Source organism: Diadema antillarum, unplaced genomic scaffold (genome assembly GCF_040938485.1).
Source record: "Diadema antillarum isolate AM-2024a unplaced genomic scaffold, OU_Dant_1.0 seq00002436_RagTag, whole genome shotgun sequence".
Lineage (NCBI taxonomy): Eukaryota > Metazoa > Echinodermata > Echinoidea > Diadematoida > Diadematidae > Diadema > Diadema antillarum.
The window spans coordinates 87,558-105,941 of record NW_027273043.1 but is presented as its reverse complement, the minus strand read 5'-3'; the positions used below and the strand labels follow the sequence as shown (position 1 = coordinate 105,941).

The following is an 18,384-nucleotide window of genomic DNA, read 5'->3' as shown; positions in this document are numbered from 1 at the left end:
GGTCGCAATTTATTAAACGCCTTCAATAAAGAATACCCCCCCCCCCTTTCCAGGGCACACACACAGACAAACACATCCTCCCTCACACTCACGCTCATAGGAATACACAATCCTCTGAAAATCCCCCCCCCCCCCCCCTTTGTTAGCCTGATGTTTTCTGGCCGCGAGAGGGCGGAAGGCGACTATTTTATTTTGTATACCGATTTCTCCACTTCGATCTTCCCTGTGTGACTGACAGTGGTGTGCAGAGACAATGTAGATGCAGGCTGCAGACAACACTGTTTGGGATAATCTGCCAAACGACAATTCTCGAACTCGTCGCATCACACATTGCTCATGAAAAGAAAATAGATTTCAATTGCATAACGTTTACAGTCCGTCATCTTTTTTGTGTCTGATATTTTCTTGTCCAGATCCGCCACAAGTCGGACGGGCGGGTGATGGTGGTGAAGGTTGGGAAGCAGCAGATTTGGCGCGCCAACCAGCACAAGATGATTCAGGAACTTGAGCTGCTCAACAAACTCCAGCATCCGAATGTTGTCAGGTAGGTTCATTGATCGAAACCCCGCTGCCAGGTGCGAGAAAATAACTCGTGGCAGCGTCACGTTTTCGTTTGATTTCACAATGCTTCACACAAAGTCACACAAAGATATCATAAAAGGATAAGAAACGGATAATGAAAAGCAAGAAGGAAAGATTCTATGAAAACAAGACGGCCACGAGACAGTGGTGAAATGCCTGACAACCCATGTACATAAAAGATTTCATTAGTACATGGAGTAACAGTAGCCTAACTTCCGGACGTATGTGTTATAAACCATAGTAATTACGTACACGTTAAATCTTTCTGATAGCTTCCAAATCGAGGTTGATTTTCTGCTTTAACGGTGCCTTTTTCGTGACCATAGTAACCGTGATTAGAGAAAAAAAAAACTCACTTATATGGCTAAATGTGCGCTCAGAATGGTCCCCAATACAATCTTTTACCCATGTGTTGCCAAAGTAAAAGAAAAAAGGACTTGCCTATATAAGTATGAATAAAAAAAACAAACACAAAAACGTTTAAAGGTGCATAAGATGCTTTCGGTTGCAGGTATGTACTAAAATATTTTCCTCTTTCCTAGCTTTTCTACGAAATTCTTTTCTATTTAACCATGACAGCAGCTGCATATCACCAATCATGTCTTATCCTTATTCCAATGGTCATATTATTTTCGCGTCATTTCTATGAACAGGTACATGGGGGCCTGTGTCAAGGACGGACATATTCATCCGGTTCTGGAGGTAATAGACATTGTATTAATGCATTATGTCATATTGTAGTCACGCGTGAAATAAAAGAACAGTAGATCTATACAATCACAATTCGCCTTTGACCAAATGTGATGTATATCAGAGATTTTATTACTCGTTTCATTGATGACGCTTTGATAGATGTAGCGGTCTTCATTTATCAGGCCATGATGAAGAGGCGCTTTGTAACTCTATAGACTCTAGCCGAAGTTATAACGATAACAATTACCATAATATCCGATGGCAATGAAATGATGGCAAAGTTTATAGCAAGGTATATTGTAATTAGAATGATAAAACGGTAGCTGTGAGCATATGATGATGATATCTATGATCATTACTAACAGCTTCCATCTTTAACTTAAAACAGTCCATCAAATTTTCAGAATACAATTGTGTGGTTTCAGGTCACTTGAAACTGAAAGCAACACTAAACATTGTCCCTAAATCTTCTGCAGTACGTGTCGGGCGGGGCATTAACGGACATCCTGGCGGACACAAACTTCGCGTTGTCATGGCGACAGAAAGGTGACGTGGCAACAGACATCGCTCGTGGGATGACCTACCTTCATTCGCAGAACATCTGTCATCGAGACCTCACATCAGGGGTAATGTTGGTTTCCTGGTCATCTTCATTTCCTTCTTCCTGGTTTCCTCTTCCTCGCCTTCTTCTCTTCTTCCTCATCTCCTGTTTCCTCCTAAGTCATGTATGTAATCTTCAATCATTTCTTTATTCTTTTGTTTCTTCTTTCTTCTCAATCTACCTCTCTCCGTGACCTTCGTCGTCTTCCTTTTTTTTTTCATCTTCCTTTTCACTTCAAAGATAAACATAATTTTTCCTTTTACACTCCTGTTGTTGGTTTTTTCAGTTTCTCCCTCTTTCTCGTAATTTTATTCCTCCATCTTTGAGGAGTAAATGTGAATAACATCACGAAATTGATTTTTGGCATATCTATGGTTCTGTCATATTTTAGGACTAAGAATATTAATCTGATCCTAAAATCTATTTTGTCATGGAGTTCGTGAGAATGAAAGTAACGAATCATTTGACGACCTTCTGATGTTGTCTTTATTTCGATTTTAGAATTGTCTGATCAGACAAAAACCGAACAACGTTCTCCAGGCCGTTCTCACCGACTTCGGGCTTGCTCGCGTCCTCGGTGTAATGCCAAACCCACCACCGAACTCACCCCGAACGCCCGATGCAGGCGACGAGAATGAGTGGACCGAACCGGACCTCTCGGCTCCAAACCTTATGCCTTCGGCCTGCATGGACATACCTCGCAAGATGTCGGTGGTCGGTGCGGCGTACTGGATGGCTCCCGAGATGTTACGAGGCGAGGAATACACCAGACAAGTTGACGTCTTCTCATTCGGCATCGTAGTGTGTGAGATCGTCGCCAGGATATCGGCTTGCCCGGACTATCTCCCCAGAACAGGGGTAAGACGAGAACCTTGCACTCTCTCTAAAACATCAATCTATCAAGTTTTGTGTGTGTGGGGGGGGGGGGGGGGGAGGTTTTCAGTTGAGAATCGTGACGTGATGACATCATCAGCTCACTCATCAGCACATTCAAATCAACTGTCAGAGAACTCTTTGGCAAAAATTAGCAAAACTCCACGATTTTATAACTTCCTTATTCATTTTTTTTTTAAATTTCTATCCAAGTTTTCACGATTGTGCTACATTAATATTTTTCCTGTATATTTTTTTTCAAACTTCCCCTTTTTCCGTCCCAAAGTTCCCTTCAATTTAAAGCAAAAGAAAAAAAAAATCACGATATTTTGTTGTATTGTACTCTGTGATATATATATATGATATTATAATGTCCACTTTGTGGAATATGAATGAATGAATAAAGCACCCTTTCAAGTTCATGCAAATCTTTGGCAGTAGATGGCGCTCTGTATAAGTTCCTACGCAAATGCCTTTTCTCGACAATAATAATGAGAGGGTTTAAATGACGTATTACGTGGGCCATCTGCAGCTTTTGATCGTCATCCCCTGTTATGTACCTGCTGGATGCTACTTGTCACAAAGTTCGTCTTTAAAATACAGTGTGTGTGAAAGCAAATGAATGTACAACCAAGACTGTTACCGTGGCTGCATATATAATCAGATTCTGTTCTGTCCACCACGAAATGCGTTGTCTTCAAAACTATATCATCTCAGAATGTTGATTGTGGCGCACGAATAAGATGGCGTATTTGCCTTTAGTTTTGTGTTCTTCTTTTAATGTTGACAGTTGTGACTTGCGATCATATCTCTCTTTCTCCTTCTCCTTCTCCTTCTTTCAGAAATTTGGGCTGGACCTTAAGCTGTTTCAAGAGATATGTCCGGGTATTCCGCAACCTTTCTTGGACATTGCTGAGGATTGTTGCTCGGTGAGATCATTTAATTCATTGGAAGAATAAGGATTACAAAGTTTCTAAATCCCCCCCCCCCTCCACAAAAAAAACACAAAAAAAACAAAATAAAACAAAACACCGTCTTTTCCCTAGGATAGGCAAAGTGCAAAGACATTGTAAAAAATGTTTCTGAGGCGTGAGGAGATAATGCATGTAATAAAAATATTTCGCTGTGATAACAATAAGCAAGGTTCCCCTTCGTTTTCGGCAAGTGTAAATCTTGCCATTATCGGCAAGTAGAAACGTGAACGGATCCACAGCAGACTAGAAAGTTTCTTTCCTCACCTCGACCCACCAGTCAGTCCTGGCCCCAAAGTGCGTCTTCCCCTCGATCCTATACATAATTATTTTAGTCTCATCCTTCTTCCCTCCCACAATCCTACTTTCTTTGTTCTCCATCAGTTAAATGAAACAGGTTGACCACGATCTAAACCTACCTGTTCATCATCTGTGTCATTCCTCTCTCTCACGATCCCAACATGCAGATGGATCCCCGAGATCGTCCCGTGTTTCTCGAGCTATACCGTCGACTCGACATCATCAGGAAAACACTCGACACCGAGAGAACGCTGGCCAACGCCCAGGAAGTCGACCTTGCCGACATCATCAAAACAAATGACAATGTCGAAAGCGAAGAGGATGAGAAGGAGGAGGAGGAACCTGACATCATAACACAATATGAACCCAACGAAACTGACGTAGATTCTACCGATGGTGTTGATAATCAAGGATCTAGAACAATACTAGATATGGCATTGTTAATGGTATGGACATCTATGATGTACTTCGCTGTTGTGTCTGCGACCATCACGCTTGTCGTAGTGACACTGGCTCTGTGGTCAATTTGTGACGTCAGCACGGCACTCCTAGGGACGTGTTTGAATGCGTCCCTCATTGGATGGGCTCTTGAAAACTCGACATCGTGCGTCGACTTGTCGAGAACAATTGTCAGTATGATTTCAAGACTCCCCCTCGGCAATATTTTGGCAGTGTTACCCAGAGTGCAATGCGGCGGAACTGTAGGAGCCGACCTCAATGAAAACCTCACATACGCCAATCAAAATGGCAGCTTGCAGAAAGGATCAGGCCACATCTATGCCGACACGAAACGAATGAACGGCGCCTCCATTTTGAAGAACCAGCGTGAGATATCGCCAGAGGCTCAACAGTCACAGGGTGAAGACAATAATGCAAAGGTTTCGAGTGAGACGGGACCGAGAGAGAAGGCGGAGATACCCAGCCTGAGGCGGGTAGCGAATGGCGGACTGGCGAGAAAACGTGTCAGCTTCTCTCTACAAGGAAGCACCGAAGATGACTGTTAAACAGAGATACCACGTTTGTTAGCCATCACGAAAGAAGAGTGGCAGATTGAAAGCATCAATTTTGAAACTTATTTTATTTATTCAATTATAGTTTTATTTTGTTAAATTCCTTTGATTATGTGTGTATTGATGGCTTAAATTAGTTATTTAGCTGTTTCTGTAAACACGAACATCAGAAAAAAAAAATATGGTAATCTAGAGTGCCCAGTATTGTGGACAGCCTCAAATTGTCAAATCGTATTATACCTGACCAGAGATTTACTCAGTTAGAACCAGTTGTTGTTCCCGGAGACTCGGTAATATTTTCATCATACCAGCTGGCAATTACGGTATGCCGTATGTTATATTGCACGAAAAATGAAATATTCAATGTATTTCATGGTGTCTATTCCATTCTCTTCTAGAAAAATGGAGGGGTTTTTTTTCTTCAAAAAGTGATTTGTATTTTATTTACTTTCCAGTGTGCCAAATATTCCTGATTTTGTAAATGAAAACGATGCACATTCCAGGAATACATTCACATTATAACCCTGTGTGGCTGGTACGGCTAAGCTATGAGACAAGCATCATGTACGATGTCAGAATTGTTCTTGGCCAGATACTGTATTTATCACCTGTGTTGTTTTTATTCCAACATAATACAAACCACGTAAAAGTTACGCTGTTACGAATTCCATGCAAGGGACATTCTCATAACATTGCAAATTCTAATGAATCTATATTTTTAGCGTTACCGAGACACATGCACTGGTTGGTTTAAAAACAACTATCAATTCCAAATGGTTAGACAAAAGTAACGAGTGCTCCATGAACCCAATAGATTTGTACTGCGACTACGTTTTAAGATTATTGTGATGTACACTTTGTAGGTAAGAGAGTGGTATAATGATACCACACATAAAAGAAAATAATTATGATACGACCAAACTTTCATGTTCGTGTAGTGCAAATTATTCAACAGAGCAGGGTGATTCGGAATATTTGATATAGGTTTTGTTTCTGTATGTTTTGTATGTATGTATGTGTTTGTATATGTATAATGTTTTTGTATATGTGTTTGTTGGGTTTGTTCGGGCTAACCCTGTACTATTATATAGCATGTTTTCTCTCTCCCGTATACTCTCTACGTCTTGCTCCCTCTCTGCCCAATGTTTGTCAATAAAACTTTGTCCGTTTTTATGATACTTCGTACTGTTAAATCAATCCATTATCTTGAAACACCTGAACGGATGCATGAAAACTTACGAAAAAGTACATAATACGTCACAATAGAGTACACAAATAGTGTTCGATGTATTCTTTCTTCAAGGTGTGTGCTTATTTCAGCTCAAACTGTATTTAAAGTGAGTTCTTGATGCTAGCATCTACATAGTATTTATTTCCCGGTATGTTCCAAAACTTTGCAATTTAAGAAGCAGAGGTAAAAACATTATTGGAAGTGTGGGTATTAAAGACAGATCTGTTCAACAACGTCGTCTCTAAAAAATTCTAGATATGCGACCCAACTGCTTTGTTATACTTTTACCTGAGCTCGTTATACACAGCAATAAACAAATTCGACATGTAGCCTTGTGGACAGACCTACCAGAACATACGTAAAGTCATTGTCTTTTGGGAGCCCTGAAATTATTGTATTGATTACTATATACCTGAAGTATTGGTCACGATGCCATGTGTTGTGTCTGCAGTGTACGATTACACACTCATGTGGGGTGTTTACTACTATACGATTTGGCATAAATGTAGAAAAGAAATGTCAATGCACCACGTTTTCATCCTGCCTTTGAGTCGCTTTTTGGCAAAACATTTTATTATAGTTGCATAATATTATGGTTCTTAATTGTTGCTTCTTTTAGAAAAATAAAATGAAAGATTTCAGGTTCGGTGCCAGACGCTGGTGTTAGTGATATCTCAACACTAGCATCAGCAATAATCCCATAGGAAGTTTGAATCAGTCCGTGTTAATTAGCAGGTTGACCTCAAAATTATAACGTAATTTTGGTAGCTATGAATGTTGAAAAAAAAGTCGTCTACTGAACCGAGCTCTACTATTCTTGTCGGCAATTGAAGTGTTTTTCCTCAGCAGCTAACACCATCCTATATGGGGATTATTAAATTTGTCATTTTTAAGTTCGGTGTTGGTGTTAACTAGCGTTGCTATGTGCGAGACCCATCACGTCCAATGGATCCATATTGCACGTGTATAGATAATGCGGAACATACACGAAAACTAGGCATGGCTACTAATCTTAGCCTTGGAGCAAAATGAAGGTCTACTAACTGAATTGTATGTTGTTGTTGTTTTTTTAAATACAGAAATGATGAAAATTGTGGCATCCGTCCTCCCCATCATGTGTCCAAACCCAGGCAGTCAGACTACTTTTTTTTTATTGAATCAAGCGTCATCACTTTTCTTTTTCTTTTTGTTTTTGTATAATGCCAGCGCAATCCCGTGGCCTTCACAATGGTGTGAAAGTACACTATAGTGTAAGAGATCGATAATTATGATCAGTATCCCTTGCGTTGATCTAATCATTGGTGTTGGAGCTCGATTTAAGGCAGCTGTTTGAGGAGATAGCACTAGAGCACCAGCACTAGCACCGAACTTGAAATCACATAATGTGCTTCTCAACATCTGTCTTATTACATCCATCAGGACGTATCCGAAGTCCTTTACAACCAAGCTTCTCGATATTTTGCACCTAGCAATTAAATATTTATAAACGGAATGTTTTCATGGGTTCTATTATAGCCTACAGTGTATACATGTATAGCTATATACGACAGTTGTACGTGGCATTATGTATAGATGTTGAACATCTATTTGATTTGTTTAACGATGGCGCAAAGGAAGCAATGGTTGCTTGTAAGAAAGAAACCTCGATTTATCACCGCAGTCATGCATTCTGGAAAAAAAAAAAATCTGAATATGGTACAGGCCGTGGTGTTGCGGTATTGTTTGTGTTTATGTGTTTGTTTCGTTTTTCAAAATTTCAAACTTACGAAGATAGTAAGTAAAATGAGTTGAATAAGCTAAATTTTGAAATCGACAACCTATTACTGCATAGTAGGTGTCAAGAGCCTGATGACATATAATTTGCTCCGAGATCTCAGTTTCAAGCGCATTTACAGACTGACTTGTATTTAAAATAAAATATTATTGGAAGATTATGCAATATTCTTTATACATCTAAATCATTTACCTGTTGGAATGTTGGCACTGATTAAAGTGACAAGTATAAAACTTACATTAGGTGAAAAATTGCTGGTGCTTCAGGTTGGGATCATTGGTAAGTCACAGAAATACATGCAACTATTGATACTTGTCGACACACTGTGCTAGCCGTGAAGAATAATTGCGAGAAGACAATATTGTATCGTATGAAATGCCAACTCCTTTGTGTCGAAATTCATAAATACTATGCAAACCACAGTATATCAATTTGTGAGATATCTATAGTCACATGACTCGTTTTTGTATACACACCTGAAATGTCACCTGTATATTCTGTCGGTGTTGATAAATACATTACTGTTTTTGATGAGATGATATATACGCGAGTTATGCGAATAAAGAAAAAATACATACACGAAACAAAATGTAAGTATTCAGCAGTCCAATTATTGTTTTTGTTTTTGTTTTGTTTTTAAAGCATGCTGTGTACAATTGGGACAGCACTGTGTGAAAGGTCAGTAGTTTGCGAATTTACAAAAGGTGCTGAAAGAGGACGTGCATGTCGTAAAAATCACAATGCCTTCCATTATAACTTTATACCCACAAACTTGAAGTAATGTCTTCGTATTTACGCTCAAGGAGGGTATAATTTATTCACAATGGCTCGTGTCATATGGACACACCAAAAGTGATTATTTTCTGCACCAATGGACCAGATGTGCACAAACTTTCACGTACATACATAATACCTGCGGATCAGGTGATTATTGAAGTTCGCAAAGCTTCGTATTCAAAAATCTCTTTATTACAAATCCATTGTACAGAAGAAAAAAAATCCAGGGTTCAGATAGATTTCTCACCCTTCACACTTTGCAAATTTTGTTTTTCGTCCATATTATAGCAACCAATTTAGAAGTGAAGTTTAAAATACAGTCTGAAGTTTACAAAGGATTACAGACGGATCCTTAAAAAAAAAAAAAAAAAAATCTGTGTGACCTAGCTAAAAACGATACATGTACTTGCTTGGTAAGCAGAATGACATAAGCTGAGAACGTTATTTATTACTATAAATGTAATTTCACTGCGGGATGACTGTGATCGAAAATTACTGACGTCTCCATAGTGAGAGCTAATGAAGATTATGATATGTAACACTAGTAAATTCCTAAACAAAAATAATAGAATCACATAGAATACATGTATAGCATACACCGTACCTAATCAGGAAAACAAGTGCAGGAATGCTGTTATTCAGCAGGTGGTTTATTTTTATTTTGAAAGGTCGTAGAAAATGCTCGATCATCGCCAAGGTCCGTTAAAAACATATGGCGGTTTAGTTCCAGCTCAGACCTGGGAAATGGGACATCAACTCAAACATAAATCATTTCCATTAAAGATGGTCCATTAGAATAGAAAATTGCCGTGCGGTGCTTAGCGGTCACACTTCAATATTAATAGATGTATCGAACATTTAAATTAACGTCCATACGGTGGTTATTATCAATCTCAAGATTCTGTTATGCCATTATCCAAGCTCTACATGTACGTATATTTGGGGACCACCTTAAAACATAATCATGCACAATAATTTTACAAGGTCTAAAAATGATTCCCGCAGTTTGAATATCACTACATGTACTTCCGGAAAAGGAGGAAAATATGTTTCGGAATTTAATAAGTCAATTACTAAGTTACGGGCCTTTGCAACCCTGTCTTGTTGCCCCAACGGGGCCACTTCAACCATTTAAACAACTCTGGAATGATGATTTTTTTTTTTCTGATGATTTACATGATCTAACTGTGCAAATTAAAGGGCTGATTTTGAGGAAGATTTTATTTGTCGTGTTCTCTACTTTCTCTACTTAGCACTTGATCAAGGAACATTTTTGCTCCTTTACGATGTCCCCATGACTTTTATTTTTTTTTTCAATCCCCAAATTGAATTTAACACTGTATCTACTCTCCCGTTTAATTTGCATAAATTATGGGAATTGGGGTATGGATACGGTGTCTCTTTGGATAAAGCTTTTCGATTTGACCCATGGTACATTTCTTCGAGGTGAAAATTTGCAATGCTATACAGCTGTAGTTGTATGTTCACCCCCTTAGTTTCCCCTCAACATGACTACAAGTACGGGATTAGCCAGCCTAGACAAACACCGGATGTATGTTTTCCTTTTTCATCGCACCATTATTCCTTTTTGTAAGCTGCTTAGTCCATACATGGTATTTCTAGTTTGGCGATTTCCGTGTTCGTATTTAGTGTGTGGTTTTGTGTATGTTAGTTACAAATCTTGAGAGATACACACACATCCCATAATCGCAAATTCGTCATCATACCGCGGCCAGCTCCGTGTCACATACTCCTTCATAAAGCCACGCATATTGTAAGACGCTCTCGATCACACGATTACGCACATAAAATAATAATCATGAAGACCACTTGTACACGATCACATGAAAACACACCAAAAAATGGGAAACTAATTCATATACAATTGTATATTTAATAGAATTCAATATGTAAGAAAGAAGACAAATACACCTGTATATATATAGACATCAAACATTGCTTTCTGGTACCACGCGTATATAAACACTGGTCACGGGGTTAGTCAAGTGTGTTGGGAAAAATGATTTTGACTTTCAAAGGTACATTCATCCTCTATTTTCAGATTCTGTGATTCATTGTTATAATTATAATCTCATATGCTAAGATAATAATAATGGTTGTGATGCAATATAATATACGCATGTATATACTGTATACACAAAATTCATAGGCACTTTACAAAAAGAAAGCCAGAGATTAAATTGGCAGTGTTCAATACTAGTACTCATAAAACGGTTACCCTGTTTTGGTTATTGTTTCTTTCTTTCTTTTTAAGCAAGCATTATATATCATAGGTATTCCTTGAGAAGTTATTACTTGGTCAAGATTGAGACAGCCCCAATCTCGTTACAATGTACTGTATTACAAATCTGTTGCACAGAGAGAAAAGAATCCTGGGTTCTGTTTGCACTTCAACACTTGGCAAATCAATTTTGTTTCTGTTTTTGTTTTTATTTTTTTGTTTTTTGTTTTTTCAAGTTATGACCTTAGCTTAAGATCTCATAAAAATCTATATTTTTTCTTTTCTTTTGAAGAAACGCGTTTGGTGGAGGTCACACCCCAATCATTTTCCATTGGACTGTTTTTTGTTTTTGTTTTTTTTTTCATCAATAAAAATCTCCCCTAGCTCTCCAAACTGACTTCCACACCTAGGAAAACAAAGGTTATATTTGCAATTGGGCAAGTCCAAGATATCGCGCACCTTACGTATGGGACATTCAGAGATTTCAAACCTCTGAAAAATAATGAAGGAGCACTTGGATTTTACTGTTTATCATCAGGAGGACTGGTAGCCCTGAGAAGAATATTGTGTTTAAGTTTGATGTCATTTGACCTTGGGTTAATTACTTTATTAAGAAAAATATGGCAACTTACGTATGGGACCAGAGAAAAACTGGATTTTTCAAAATAAAGTTTGAATTGAAAATTCTCTAAAGGATCTTACTGATCAAGTTCTGTTTAGAAGTGAAGAAAGATACAATACTGAAGTATCTTTCAGCAAAGTTTCACTGCAAAAGAATAAAGCATATTTTCATGAAGTTGGTTTAATTAACGAAAGTACACCTTACGTATGGGACATGGCTCAACTTACGTATGGGACATTTGTCTTTAGTGCACAAGTGTATTCATGGGAATGACCTTAAATTTCCCCATAGTGTCATATTCAATTCCACAAATCATACTACAACATGTAACAAATGAAATAGACTTCTAAGTGGGTACTTCCCCGGGTCACGTACCTAACAAAAGCTAAAATAAGACAAATAAAAGTAATTACCAATTTACAATTAAATGTCTTAGTTCAAAATGGATTCCATCATGCATTAACACTGTCCTCATGATGTCTGGTATACAGATACAGTATGCATATACTGACACTCTATTTCTAGCCCATTTGTAATACTCTGGTCAATATCTTTTATCAAATGAAAAAAAAATGTGCAAATTCTAGCTTGTGACCTTGATGTAGCATACGTGCACATTATGACTAATTTGTAGTCTTAATAATTTTAACTGTAAAATCAAATGTCATGTACAGTGTAATTTGCAAATTTTATACAGTTTGAAGTGGGTACTTTCAGTAGTTCTAGGCTTACCTTGCAAGTTGTCTAAGTTTTTATAGAGCTTTATAATTGTTTGAAATGCAACACAAAACACAACAACAACAAGAGTAACTCATTTTGCTCTGTAATCATCATGTTTTGCCATGTGAATTTTAGCTTCTGCAAAATCAATCAAATTTTAATGAAACTTTTAGATTTTAAAAGCTGTGGTAGAACAAAGAGAAGACGAATGTATAAGTACCAATGCTGGCACACTTTTTTTCAAATTGCTTGGCTTCAGGTCTATGCTACCAAAGATGACAAAATTTGTGTTTACTTTGTACATGCTTGTGTAGTGATACAGGAAAGATTATCATTAATTGTATGTTCAAATCTTAAGAGAAAATGTAATTCTAGATATGAAACACTTAAGTAATTCACTGATCTGAAACTTACAATTTTGATAAATTCTAATAACCTCATTTGATCATACACTACCAGGTTGGAATGCATGTTGATAATTATGTAGATGTGGGGACCGTCTACAAAGTAAGTATGAGTTGATGAAGGTGTCTCAGAGCACATCTGTCTCTTCAAACACAAAATAGAGAAGAAAACTGAATTCCCTATTTGTTTGTGTAATTTGTGTTTTTAGCACTCCAACCACAGAACCAGTATTGATATTGTGGTTCATGGCAATGTAAACTACAAAAGTCTTCATTTTACAGGATTGTCAGAAATCATGTTCATGACCTTGATAAGTCATGATATATTCTGAGGGTGTGCAGTTGAAATATTAAACACATATCAAAATAAAAAGTATTCTCGTAGGGTTTTTCCTTTGCTATCAACTCTAGTAATGACATTGAAGTTACCTGCTGTCACCTTGATTAATTTTTCTTTTCAGTAAGATCGGTAATGTTGTCATTGATGAGCACCACAAGCACAATTGTTTTGATTTCCCTTTTGAGGCTGTACAGCCTGTAGTACATGCTGAACAGTATACTGCACCTAAAATGACACTCAGAGAATCCCATTCTCTTGGACAAAGTCATTTTGTAGAGAGGTAAAGTTGAAAATGATAACTGAATTAAGAAAATGTCCAATATCAATATGTTAAAAGGAGGAATGTTAATTGAAGGCCAGCTGCCCAGCCTGTAATGAAAATAATAAAATACATGTATAAATGAATATTCTTTATTTTCCTTTCTTAATCATAGAAAGACTCAATAATGCTGTTCTTACACTCTCTCTGAGGTCAACTGAGTAGGAGAGGCAGATATATAGACATATCCTTCAGAGTAGGTGCAAAGATATCCATTAACCAAACAAATGTAAGGACATAATAGCATCCATGTCGAAAGGCGGTTTTCCCATTCACTTTGCATGTAATGTCCCATACGTAAGGCATTTGTCCCATACGTAAGCAAACTTTAATTAGTTACAAGATGAAGGACTAATTAAATTTTGACATTTAGTTTTGCTAATCTGGAGTTAAAATTAATAAATTAGAACTTCCTAAAGTTTGATTGGTCAATGTTAGAAATCTTAAGAAAAAACTTTAAAAAAACATACTCAAATCCTTAAGTATGGGACACTTCGTTCTGGGAAAGTGCATAATTTGCATAATTAATGTGCTGACCTTGTCTTACCAATTGGAAATTATACTAGCTCATACAGGGGTCATGTCCATAAAGGAACTAGGTCAAGGACAAATTCAACTGATTTTAGATGAATATTTTTAATTTGTCCCATACGTAAGGTTTGTTTTTAATTTATGCAAATTAAGGCCATATTTCTTGCATAAATTTGCATAATTCAATATTTTCTTTGCTGGAAATATATGATTTAACTCTTTGGCTACAACATGATATCAATAACTTTTTGATTAGATCAAGATGAATTTTGAGCATCTGAGGGGACATTATCTTGGACTTGCCCAATTAATACAAAACTCATTTTGCTCTGGTACAGGGTCCAACACAGATAACAGGTTAAATATTCAAAATAGGTATCAATTTTGTAATACAGATAATGTACTTCGTTTTCATTGCAGTTGATCGTTTTTTGTATACAAGGTTTACTTTCTACATTTAATGACATGAATATCTACACATATACAAGAGATTCGCATACAGTGTCCACAATACACTTGTAACAGGGCGTGAATACACAATAGTATCATATTCCACAAAGAATGTAAATGCATGTATCAGATATGATAATCTACAAAGTAAACATCACTGAATTTGCATTGGTTTTCTCTGCTCATTCAAAACCATAATGTACTGTGCTTCAACTACTCTGACAGGGGTGTGAACTACTTTGAAAATCAATATCATTAAACTTTAAAGCTTATGATTTTTTTTTCATGTACATGTATGTCACGTATAATAGGCAGCATTGTTGAAATGGGAACTCAGAAAGCATGACAACTACCCATACCATGAAGGTTTTTCATTACATTGGGGTACTGACATAAAGAAATGATATCAAAGGGGACTTGCAAAAATAGCTTCGTTATTTACTATTATTCACTATTATAGTTTATTTACATATTATTCTTAAGGCATCTAAAAACATCAATTAATCAATTGACCCATGTTTTGTTCAAGCACTTGTCCCCAATTTTCCTCTGACTTTTCCTAAATGGTTAACCCCATGGCTTTATTCCTAAACTAACACTTTCCTAACTATCAAAAAGCAGAGTAATATAAGGGTAATGACAGTAATGGATTGCAATATAGACAAATCATGTACAATACAAACGCTGTAACCTGGTAAAGCGCATAAAGAAGGATGTAAAACTCACAAATTTTCTGGTTATAAACTAATATATAGAGAGAGGATACACTGGAACTTTAATACACTGTACTAGTCTACCTACACGAGTCTATATGAGTCTACCTACCATATATACATGTTTGCATGGTATATAGCTCCCCTCAAAAACAAACAAACAAACAAACCAGAAATATTAAAAGAACATTGAAAAAAAAAATACACTTCAGAGCACATTATCAATCATTTGTCAGTAGGAAGAAGGAGCTGTGGATGTTGGATATACAATTCCTGGTATATACAGTAGCACAACACCAGAAGACAGAAAGTCAACATTTGTTGCCAATGTGCTAAATCACGCATGCTACCACAATCTTCCAATGCATACGTACAAAGTGAAAATCATATATACATGTATGTAAACTTTTGATACAGCAACACACTGTAACAATCCGAATGTCATATTGACCCTATAAAACCCAATAAAAACATCAATTGGCAGAATTATGCAAAAACTTGAAAAATATAAACATGATAAGCACTAAAACTGTTACACTATAAACTGAGATATTTGTACGGCTGTACAATAACTTTGATGACAAATGCCAACAGGCAGGCACATGAACAAAATCAAAGATATGTACAATGTATTGAACACACATAATACAATACTGTATATACTCTATGCTGTTTACAAATTTACCTGTACAAATACAATGTATATAACACACTTGAAAAGATGAGTTAAGAAATGGCCCAAAACTAAAGTACGTGTAAACTAGGTATAAATCTTTTTTAAAAATCTTACTGTATATCTCTAGGAGGTGCACACACATTTATATCACATCTAACAATCGTTCCCAAAACACCCCCATCAAACACCAACTATATCGTCATCCATGTCAGGGCAATAAGCCCCGAGGGCAATTACACCCCCCCCCTTCCCCTTCCCCCTCCCCCCCCCCCCCCAAAAAAAAAAAAACTCCACATACACAGAAAATTGTTTCTATTATGCTCTTTTACCTCCTTCATGCACAAATGTTTTACTGCCATGGTTTCTATGACAGAATCTCCATTAATCAGGCAACAAAAACAATGAAATGAAAACCACACCTACACACACACACACACACACACACACACACACACACAAACAAACACAGAAAGCATATTATACAATTGCTGGTATTATGTACAGCACAAATGAGCATTCACTAATGGACGTGTACTTTAAGCCGACATACTGTCAACCTTGCCTAAAGTCGAATCTATTCTAGACTGAAGACATCGCCTCAACTTAGATAAAATTGAAATCGATAAAATATACACGTACTGTAAAGAGAAGAAGACTTGAAAAGGCCTTCTACCTGTACTTAAAAATGATTATTAGACTTTATGTGAGGTCGACTTAAAGGGGAAATCTAGTTCAAATAAAAGATAGTATGATAAAACTAGATATATCGCTACGGCGACTGATATGCCTCCGCCATAATGCATGGTTCTCCTATCTAATAGGTCTATAGTACAATGTCTTGACAATGTGTGATGACAGTTTCACACAATTGGTAAAATATCAAAATGACAGGTTTGACACAAATGTGCTCAATGTTCACTTTCCTAGAACTGGGTTCAATTGGATGAATGATTAAAATGTCAGAGTGCAGGTATTTGGGGAACTGATGATTTTTACTTGACTTTTGACCCTTTTATAAGTTTATGCATTGAGTAATTTTCAAGGTATTGAGAAAAAGTATAATTTCAGTATCAAATGGGAAAATAGCATTATCTAAACCTGGCCTTTGACCTTTGACCTCACAGTTCCAAAGAGAATCACTGTTAGGTTGAACATGCATAAATATGTAAGTTTCATGATGATACCTCGAGTTACTTTTGAGATATGGAGGAAAAAGTGCAAGTCAGCACTTTTACTTGACCTTTGACCTTTTGACCTTTGACCGTTTGGCAAGGAACTTCCAACAGAATATATATTGGGTAATACATGTATACATCAAGTTAAAAAAAAAAAAACCTTCAGGCATTGCATAAATATAAGGAAAGTAGTGATATTTTGAGGAGTTGACCTTGACCTTTGACCCCTGACCTTTGAACCATGACCCCCAACTTCCCTAGATAATCACTGCCCATTGGAACAAGCATATATACTAAGTTCCATGAAGATACCTTGAACCATTTGCGAGATATGGAGAAAAACATGAATTTTCAACCTTTTTTTTTTCACAAAATAACCACCTTTGACCTTTGACCCTAAAATCCAAACAAAGTATTATCCCCCCAGGATATACCCTCATACCAAGTTTGATGTAAAACCACAAAATGGTTCTTGAGATATCAACAAAAACAAAACGGGACGGACGTACGGACGGACGGACGACCCCAAAACATAATGCCTCCGGCCACTTCGTTGGCGGAGGCATAAAAAGTAAAATCTTTCGAGTTCAATGGTAAAAATTTGACTGAAATCGGATGAAAAATAAGGAAGTTATGACATTTTGTAGTTTTTATAATTTCTGCAAAATAGTTCTTGTACAGTGGATATGAATATGCAAATGAGTGAGCTAACTATGTCATACCCTCACAATTGTCCATTGATCGTGTACAAAAAAAAATGACGAAAATTAAAGTTTTGTCACTGAAGTCTGAAACGTTATTCCTCGTTGAATACCTTCAGAATAGTGATCAGTTAGATATACAGACTTTGTACAAGGATTTGAGCCTCGGGGATAATTGCATTTGAATGAAAAACTGGAAATTTCACAATCCTATGTACAAACTATATGGTAAGTTGTGAGGGAATGACATGCTCACTTTGTTATTTACACATTCATATTGACTGTTCAAGAACTGTTTCCCCCAAAAATAGCGAAACTTCAAAATGTCCGAACTTCCTTATTTTTCATCTGATTTCGATCAAAATTATACCATTGAACTCGTAATATTTTACTCTTTTTTATCAGACTAACTTATATTTGGACTGGATTTCCCCTTTAAGTAAAGTTGACAGTACAACCAGTAATAACCAGTGATACAGGCACACTCCTACTGACGCCCTGATGAACAGCCGTGCCGGTAGCAGCACTCTTGGTGTGCTGTAAAGCAGCACACTGAGAGTATTGAAGAACTCTTGGAACTCATCTAGATCTCTCTTTATGGTGCTCATGGTGCTCCTTCTTTTCATCGAAGTCTATCTTAAACATATAATACAGGACAACTTCTCCATTACTTTGAAAT

General features: G+C 36.9%; 1 protein-coding gene across 2 annotated transcripts; it reads left to right on the top strand.

Annotated features, from left to right (window-relative positions):
- Positions 1 to 411: 411 nt before the first annotated feature.
- On the top strand, positions 412 to 5,986 carry LOC139714793 (uncharacterized). 2 transcript variants are annotated; one of them, XM_071626448.1, is made up of 6 exons: positions 418 to 544; positions 1,236 to 1,284; positions 1,752 to 1,901; positions 2,378 to 2,734; positions 3,592 to 3,678; positions 4,188 to 5,986. In XM_071626448.1, exons 1-6 carry the CDS (start codon positions 441 to 443, stop codon positions 5,022 to 5,024), a joined length of 1,584 nt encoding a protein of 527 aa, XP_071482549.1. In that variant the 5' UTR covers positions 418 to 440; the 3' UTR covers positions 5,025 to 5,986. The 2 variants fall into 2 exon arrangements, with proteins under 2 accessions (XP_071482548.1, XP_071482549.1); XM_071626447.1 differs by lacking the exon at positions 1,236 to 1,284 and having other exon boundaries at positions 412 to 544.
- The last annotated feature ends 12,398 nt before the right edge of the window (positions 5,987 to 18,384 follow it).